The sequence below is a fragment of the Juglans regia genome, chromosome 15, assembly GCF_001411555.2.
Source record: "Juglans regia cultivar Chandler chromosome 15, Walnut 2.0, whole genome shotgun sequence".
Lineage (NCBI taxonomy): Eukaryota > Viridiplantae > Streptophyta > Magnoliopsida > Fagales > Juglandaceae > Juglans > Juglans regia.
In genome coordinates this window covers 14,409,117-14,418,439 of record NC_049915.1, presented here as the reverse complement: position 1 = coordinate 14,418,439, position 9,323 = coordinate 14,409,117, and the positions used below count along the sequence as shown (strand labels likewise).

General features: G+C 35.3%; 1 protein-coding gene across 1 annotated transcript; it reads left to right on the top strand.

The window, feature by feature from the left end:
* Positions 1-5,446: 5,446 nt before the first annotated feature.
* Positions 5,447-7,880, top strand: LOC108994571 (transcription factor DICHOTOMA-like). Its single transcript, XM_018969823.2, has 2 exons — positions 5,447-7,445; positions 7,624-7,880. Exons 1-2 carry the CDS (start codon positions 6,342-6,344, stop codon positions 7,720-7,722), a joined length of 1,203 nt encoding a protein of 400 aa, XP_018825368.1. The 5' UTR covers positions 5,447-6,341; the 3' UTR covers positions 7,723-7,880.
* The last annotated feature ends 1,443 nt before the right edge of the window (positions 7,881-9,323 follow it).

Sequence of the window (9,323 nt, the reverse complement as noted above, 5' to 3'; positions counted from 1 at the left end):
ATAGTGTGTGTTCATGCAACGGAGGATTATATATAATGGCCTTGAACAGAGACTCAGATCATAAGCTGGTTTGAGTTCGGTTTCATTAATTTAAAGTATAATAAACCCAAATAATAATATGTACAAGAAAAATACTCTTCTCGTAAAATTTTGTACTAAATGTTGAGAAATGGTACATAGATAGGAGAGATATAAATTATAATGCTAGACTTTTAGCTTGTTATATTGAATATTTAAATTAGTTATATCAATATACAAGGACGAAGTAAGGATTATAAATTTGGAGGAGTCGTAATGTATACTTTTAGATTAGAATAAATAGTTGAGTTCAAACTTTTTAGGAGCTAGAGTTTTGCTTCTCATTAGTTACTATTCACTCCCACACTCTGACAGTTATTTTTTCATAAGATATGGAATGTGGGGTAGTAAATTGTGACTGATAAGAATAATTATTCTTTTTAGAAAGCTATTGGCAAATTGATAAAAATAAAAAGTTAGTAAAAATATAAGAATGAAAAGATGTAGTGACGTGCAGGTAAATGCAAAGTCGTAGCAAAGCAAGTTTGGTCATGCAAACAAGATGACAAAGCAAAATGGAGTTAGCTTTGTAGTTCCTTATATAAGTCTGGGGAAATCTTCCGAGACCACGGTGCGGAGTAGAGGTGTGAGAGATATGGACAGAGCGTCTAGTATTCCATGGACGTCTAGACCTACAGTTGATGCTCGTATACCTGCTAGGATGACTAGATCTCCACGGTGGTCACCTACTTTGAACAATCTCCTACTGCCAGAAGGTAGTGAACCAGATTAAAAAGGTGAAATCTTGGGATACGGGAGATCGAGCAAGTGAGAGTTAGTTGAGAGGCAACTGACTGGACTTCTAGGGAGGAAGCCGAAACTGAACAGGAGATGGACACGTCGACTGAATATAGAAAATGTTAGCAACAGGAGGTGGGTCAATCGCTCAAATCAGAGAAAAGGGTGTCAACAACAAGTTCTCTATTGTTTGCCAGGGTCGATTGGAGATCGGATATTCTCAGTGCTGTGGGAGTTGTGAGTCGCCCAATAGATGTGCTGACTGGGGGTGATGTAAGTGAAAGACTAAAATTGGGCTCAACTTCAATGCATCTTCTGGCTTGAAGATAGGAGTTGTGAGCTGCAAAGGTGATAGGGCAGTACTAATGCTAGAGACAATGATTGCAATGTGGACAACCAGTCTCCAAGTGAAAGATTGTTGGGTTATGGAGCCTGATTGGTTTTGTGAGCTGGAAGAGTCGCATATAGATTTCTTGCTCGAATGTCACTTGACTTGGCACTCGAGCGAAACTTAGGTAGTAAATTCGCTCGAGGTGCGCTCGACAATTTTCTCGAGTGAAGCTTGATCGAAAGTTTACTCAAGGCTCGCTCAACAGTCTGCTCAAACTAATGCTGGATTGGTAATTGTTCGCTTGTGACGCGCTCAACATCCGCTTGAGCCAAGAACCTTGTTTTGTCATATTAGAGTTTCCAACATCATTTTCTATATATATATATATATATTATGTTTTGGGACAGGAACGTACTAGTTTGCATTAGATTGAGAGAACAGTGAGAGGCAAACAATGTAGAGCACTCTTGAGAGAGAAAAAAGCTCTAGAGGGAGTGAGAGAGTTGAGATTGTGTGAGTAGAGGGAAATTTTTGTAACTCACTGCATGATTGTAATCTCCTCAAAAATAAAATTTTCTATAATTTTGTAGACGTAGGCACATTGTCGAATTCATTAAATTATATGTATTAATTGTGTGTGTTTGATTATTTTGTTTCTACAATAGAAAATAATTTACATAATATTTTTCACAATTATTTTACCCTGTGCCTTGTTATCATTGCAGGAGTGTTGTGTTTTTCACAGTACTCCCCAACTCGTCTTGACTACAATATTAATATAAAAGAATTACAAAGGAAACGACAATGTTATCAAGCAAGGAGATAATAATATTAAGGGAAATATTTTAGTTATAAATAGGTTATATAAAAATAATTTTATAAATTGATATAATTTTACGCTGTTTATTAGATTATAAAAATATTTTTATTATAAAATAGATATAATATCTAAGATGAAATAATGTTAGTTTGTAAAATTATTTTATATAATTATTTTATGGAAGTAATAACTCTAATATTAATTGGTATCCTTTCGTGGAAAAGATGGCTAGTAAATGGTGAGGCAGAATTAATGCGTAGGTACGTACCTAGTAATTGCTATTCAGTACTATCTTTTGATAAGGTAGAATTTAGTGTGATACCAACCAGTTATATATAGAAAGTTCAAATCACGCCATATTTCTAGAAAAAAAACCCTCCAAAAAGTCTAGAATGCTAATTAATCCTAGCAAAGTACGTAAAACCACCTATAAATGGCATATTTGGTCTAAGATTTTTTTTTGCCAAAAATGAGTAACATGATATAATATTTAAAGAAATATTTTATCCACAAAAAAATTTTATAAAAATAAATTCACAAAAAAAAAACTCATAAAGAAATATCGGACCTAATATTTAAGGCATTCATGAACTTGCATAATTGTTTGAAGGATAAGGAAATCTTTCCATTCCACTTGAAAATTGGTCATATCCTTTAAGTTCAAAATATTAGATATGTTGGTCATTGTTTAGGTTAATCCCCCCGTTTGGATATTAAAATGAGATAAAATAGTTTTAAATAAAAGTTAAAAGTTGAATAAATTATTATTAAAATATTATTACTATTTTAAGATTTTAAAAAATTAAATTATTTATTGTATTTTGTGTATGAATTTGAGAAAGTTTTAATGATGAGATAAAATGAGATGAGTTGAGATAGTTTCTCAATCCAAACGTAAGGTGAAATGATCAAAACACTTCTTATTTTGACTTAACCGAATACTATCAATTACTTAAAGCGAAACGAAAAGGATTATGAATCAAAACGAAGCTTAATTCAATGCATTAATGTTATGGTATATATTATCTTGATCATCTTGGCAGCAATATTGCACTTGTGGATCATATCATAGGTTTGAAATATATATGAAATTAGCCGGGGTGGGGTGCGGCCTGCAGCATAAACAAAGGAACGGCCTGAAAGGCTCAAGGACACAATCAAATCAGAATCATATAAATCGGATACTGAAATATTAAAAGCAAGCCTGTGTAATGGTTGAAGGTTGCTCTCAACTACTATTCAGCCACAAAGACCACTTTTTCAAAGGGAATCGATCAGTTAAAGGCATAGCAGAAATAAGTAGTTTAACATAGGTATCTAGTCTACTTCATGTCTTGATCATGTTTCATCCAGAAAGAGAGAAAGATCAAGCATATTTCTCAATTAAAATGGCCTGGCAAGCTGGGTTTTCCTGAATTCTATCAAAAGTGAACAATTTCAATTAATTCTAGCAAAACAGCCATTGGAAGAATATATATATACAACTTCTTCAACAACAGACAAAGTGGTGATGCAGGCCGTTTTCACAAAGAACAGCAGGTTTTGTAGTTCCTCACAAAGTCTGGGGAAAAAGAAAAATCCAGCGAACCAAACAGCTCGTTTTTCCATGGTCACAAACTAGAAAAAAACATTCATGTCAGAAAAATCCCTATTCTTTTTGTATAAAGTTTATTTTTGAGAGGGGGTGGGGGACACCTTATAAATTTTTCAACCCTTTTCGGCTTCATTTGGATTTTTTCGTTTGGATGTATCACCCTCTTGGTTAAAACCATGGATGACTCTTAATATATATATATATATATATATATATGATAAAGCTTGCAAAACGGACTTTCTTTCCCATCATCGCCTGTGGATTAATGCTGTAAAACTAGCTATACATGGAAACAGTACCAATACTTAAAACATATATATATATATATAAATCCTTGTGATCACTATGAAAATTTCTTGTGGCATATGATTTCGAAGCAGTCATATTTGGAGGACCATCACACGTCGGTACTGCATGCGGGCCTGGCCACAGGTCATTGTAGTGTGAATGCTTTCTAGGAACATATATATTCGGAGATATGACGGCCTAAAAGTTCGAGAAAGAAAATATAATACATAAAAATAATTTGGATAACTGTGCAATTATGCGGGAAAAGATTTCTTTATTTATTTTTATTTTATTTTTTAAAATTTGAGAATCCTTTAAGTTATATAGATCTTTAATTTAGATAATATTAAATGTTAATTATATACTGTCAATCTCTTTAGGATATGTTAATCCTAATTATAAAGCTGATAAGCCAAACAAGATTATTTAGCATGCATGGTTGGTAGTTTTTTAACTTGGTTTTCATCCCTCCAAAATTTTAGTTTTCTTCACTTTCAACGAATAATGGCGTTGGAGATAATAAATTTTTGGAAAATTTAGCCACAAAAGAAATACACAAAAACAATCCCATAAACTGATGTGTTTTGATGTCGTTTATCAGATTGTAAAATTAATTTTATTATAAAATAAATCTAACAAATCAGATGAAATTATGTTAGTTTGTAAAATTATTTTGTATAATTCTTTTATAGATATAACAATACTCATCATTAAAAAAAAGATTTATTATTTTTTCGAAAGTCGCTCTTTCTTTTTTAAAGAAAGACATGAGATTTTATATTCTAAACTTGCACAGATATAATTTTCAAAAATGGAAAAGAAGTTGGGGGCTTTTGTTACGTACGTGCAGAAGACAAGTCAGAGATCATCAGGGAAGAACTCATCAGGGAAATGATGAAAGCGCTTAGAATTATAAACAAAGTATTTTAGGGTTTTTTTTGGTATATATGCGTTCATTATCAGACTCCAAAATGGTACAACGTAACTCCCTTTTTCTTTCATAGTTATCTCCTCGGCCTTGAAAGCAACCACCTTATAAGATTAACAATCCCAGCTTTGCTATATTATATTATCATGGGGTCCTTATAATTATGCTAGCCTAGAGTGATCAGGAGTACTTCAGTTCTAGCTAGGGATGGATGGAGCTAGAGAGAAGATGATTTCAGATAAGTGGATGAAGGACTGCAGCCTGTATAAATGGAAACAAAATTCGACAAAGAAAATGGTTAGGGCTTTCAAGTGTGGATGGGACTATCGCCATTCTGAAATAAGATGAGATGGGATCTTTTCAGCTAGGGCAATTGGTGATTGGCTGGGTTTTGTAGAAGGTCTATGATATAGCAGTGGCAAGTACAAGCAGAAGCAACTCATTCTTGTGTGTGTGTGTGTGTGAGAGAGAGAGAGAGAGAGAGAGAGAGAGAGAGAGAGAGAGAGAGAGAGAGAGGAGAAAAAAAGCTAAACAGATAAGCACGCATGGGAAGAAACTCATATGACATTCTCACATAGAGTTGAGAGAGAGAGAGAGAGAGAGAGAGAGATGGGGATGTCTTGCTTTCGATGAAAGGGACGTTAAATTAGAGGCCCCGGTCAAAGGGGACAATGCCTCTCATGGCAGGCATACAGTGCATTCCCCCTGGAGCTGAAATAATTGTCCCTCCCTTTTGTTTATTAGACAAAGCCCCTCCATTGGGTTCAAAAATCACAGCCCTAGCTAGTTGCACCAACAAAACCAATTCCCATAACACATGACTTCCAACTTCTCACTATATAGCATATATGATACTTTCTAAAACACAGAGTTTGATGAATATAGTCAATGCAGCATCATTGTGACTGAGGTGCGCCTGTTGAAGAGTTTGGGGGTGGAGGAAGTTCATTATCAAAGTCTCATCACCTGCAATACACGTGAATTGGCACGATTAATTGTTTTTTTCTTTTCTATCCACTCGTTACATCTCAGTTATCACTTCAAAGGAGCCGAGTACTGTTCTTCCCAAAAAAAAAGAAAAAAAGAAAAAAAAAATGATTAAGAAAAACATACTTGGCTGGCTCTTTAATTTGTTTGCAATAAATTCCCCTTCCCGGGTGGTGCTTGCTTTACCTCCTCACCATCTTTGTTCAAATCTCTTTGGGTTTCTGTCTCTCTCTTTCAAACCCCATGGGTTATGGCTCTGTTGCTGTAGTCCTAATTGGTTAGGAGGAGGTAAATGCACGAGTCTCTCTCTCTCTGAAACACACACAGAGACACTGATACACACACATATAACATACATTGTATCATCATCAGGCTGTTCTTCTCAAAGCTCTGATGGAAAACACTAACTCAGGACTATCTTTCTCAAGTCTTGTTTTCCACTTGCAGAGTGGGAAAACGAAATGAGAAGAAAAAGATTGATTATCAATCCTACGTCATTTTCAAGCTTATATTAGACGGCCTGCAGCCGGCTACCTTCAAGCCTAGCTAGGATTGTCCAGTGCAATTGAGGTCACAGATGTATCCCTCAAACAGTAACTATAATATCTGCAATGACCTGATCTCATATTCTGACCAAGCATTTTTGCAGTTGCCTAACCTTAATATTTTCTCCAATTCAAAACAAGAAGACCCTTCTCCTTTATGTTTCTTGGATCACTTCTCCTCTTCTCCCTCCATAGATGGGAATGCTTTCCTCGAAAACCACCATGACCTGTTATTTCACCAGCAATCCATGGTGAAATCTGACAAGAATACAACCGGAACTGTCACAAACATGGTCGATTCGAGGAAAACTCACATCAATCGACAGACAGTGGCCGAGCAGATCCCAAGAAAACGAACCTACAAGGGAGATCGGCACAGCAAGATTAACACTGCGCGAGGACCAAGGGATCGGAGAATGAGATTGTCCCTTGAAGTTGCCCGCAAGTTTTTCGGTCTCCAAGACATGCTAGGCTTTGACAAGGCAAGCAAGACCGTCGAGTGGCTACTCCTGCAGGCAAAAGTTGAAATCAAGAAGCTGGCAAGAGAAGTGAAGCGCAGTTGCAGCGTTGGTGTCAAGACTAGTACTGCTTCTTCTACTTCCGAGAGTGGCGAAGTCTTGTCTGGCATTGATGAGGTTGCAATCTATGATGGCAATCAACAAGGCAGGGCTGTTTCAAAAGAGAAAACCTCGACGTGTACATCTGCTAAAGAAAAGAAGAATATTAGGCAGTGGCGGAAAAGTGCATTTCACCCTCTTGCAAGGGAGTCAAGGGATCAAGCTAGGGCAAGGGCAAGGGAGAGGACAAAAGAAAAGCTGAGGACTCGGAGACTGGATGAATCAAAATTTTGTGAAGTGGATACGGCCAACTCATCTGATTTGAGCCGATTAAGTATTTGGAGTCTTTTGGAAACTGGTGAATTAGAATCTGCTGGAACCCAAAGCCATAACATGAACCCTTCCATGGATCAAGCACTGCCTGATCATCAGATTGAAGAAGAAAGCTCTCATGCCCCTGATCATGATTTAGGGGCTGCGGAAGACATGGTTAATGATGATTCATTGGTGATTATTGGAAGGTGGAGCCCATCTTTGATTTTCAATACTGTGAACATCAATACTGGAATTTCCCAAGAGGCAAGTTCCATAAACAACATGTTTAATTACTGAATTTTGCAAATGCATGCGTACCCTTTTTCTTGTTAATTAAGTTTTGTGTGCAATGAACAGCATGCATCTTCAAGAGGATAGTGTCAAAGATGACCTAAAATTTTCAGATTACTGACCTGATCTCCATACAATTGTTTAATTGCAGCATCATGAATTTACAGACTCTCAATTCTTTGGCAAACCGTGTGAAGCCTACAACAATAATCAATATGACAAGGATTATCTCTCGTATGTCTGGCACTAGCTTGGATCAGTAAAGAAACATTTGCAGCATGACAAGTGGTGCATGCCTTTTCCGTTTGAAATGTAACATATTAGAGAGAAGTCTCTGATCGTCTTGCAATTCTTGTTAATTATTCAGTGAATGATTATTAATTAATGGGCCTACCTCTTTCATTCTAATAATATCATGTTTCTTTTAATTCGTGATATCATGAATATCATCTGTTTCACATATATTAATAGCTAGGACTCATGATGATCAGTTTCACATGATATATTATAATAAATATATTCCTTATTTATTTCTCAGTAATTCCCTTAATTTTGCCAGCAAAATTTCCCTGAAGACTTGAAAACAAAAGCATGCAGATTAATTAACCATTCTTTGATATTTTGTGATCTTGTTCTGATAAATAATCTATATATACATGCATGATGGAAATTAAAGGCCGATTAGGGGGTTGCTTCTCTAGAATATTTTTGTATTTTTTATTGTAAGTGCATTAAGTCGGTAAATGTTGGTTTATCTTTTGAGATGTGATTGAATAGACGCTTCACTGATCCACTTTCAGGTCATGCTTTCAAAGTTCATTGACACCCAGGTAGCTAGTGAGATTATTTCAACATACTGATTATCACATTACTTTACATATAAAGGAAATTATGCAAAGTCGTTGATTTGCAACATGACATACACAACTAAATTAAAAAATGGAAAATTTTAATTTTCTTATGTAATTGGGAGCTATGGAGATGGATATATAGCCATGCATGATCAGCTAGCTCATGTTCATGTATTGATCTATATTATTAATTAAAAGCTGCTAAACTACTCATTAATTAATGCATGATATATAGTTTAGCTCCATGGCAAAAACTCGATCAAAAGCTGTGGACTTAATTAATATCTGAGTAATTAAGGAAGAGGAGGGAGAAATTAAGAACAATCCCTGTAATTAGTACTGCTGATCTAGTGCATAAATACCCAACTTTCTTATTCCCAATGAAATTAGAGATCTAGTCTATACATCTTTTGGGGTTTATCCAAAGAAGAGATATGTTTACCACCAAGCCTTTTCTAGAAGAGAAACTTGTGTCTTAAAGAAGTAATTATTGCTCTCACTTTAAAAAGGTTTACAGTGAATATCATTGTTGGTCATGAGCTATGATTATATATATATGTATGTATGTATGTATGTATGTATATATATAGGAGGATCGAGGAAGGTTGAAATATGCAGATCTAGTGGAAGTCAGGGTGTTCCATTTTCAGTCTGTTTTTGTTGAAGTTGTGGGCTGCCCAAGTGGTAACATATATTGCTTGTACTAGTCATTAATTATTTGTATTCAAGTACTATTAAAGGAAGGTATATATGTATCTTTAATATTATTAATCGCTTTTCAAGGGGATTCAGATGGTAGTAGTACTCAAATCATTTACTTTATGTAGCACATCATAGATGATTTCTCAGATCGAGCTAGCTGTGAATAAAAACGTTTGCAATTGCATCAGTCTATTTTTTTTTCCTAATCTGATCTATCAATCAAAGTGCTGCATTGTCTAAGTTTGCTGTCTGCATCTTCAAATTTAAATTTTTAAATAAAGATGCAGTATAAATTTTA

What these genes read in the sequence shown, in the direction of transcription:
- LOC108994571 (XM_018969823.2), top strand. Translation starts at nt 6,342, where the DNA reads ATGTATCCCTCAAACAGTAACTATAATATCTGCAATGACCTGATCTCA. An exon ending in ATACTGGAATTTCCCAAGAG is followed by an intron (nt 7,446 to 7,623) that starts GCAAGTTCCATA and finishes GTTTAATTGCAG; the next exon opens with CATCATGAATTTACAGACTC.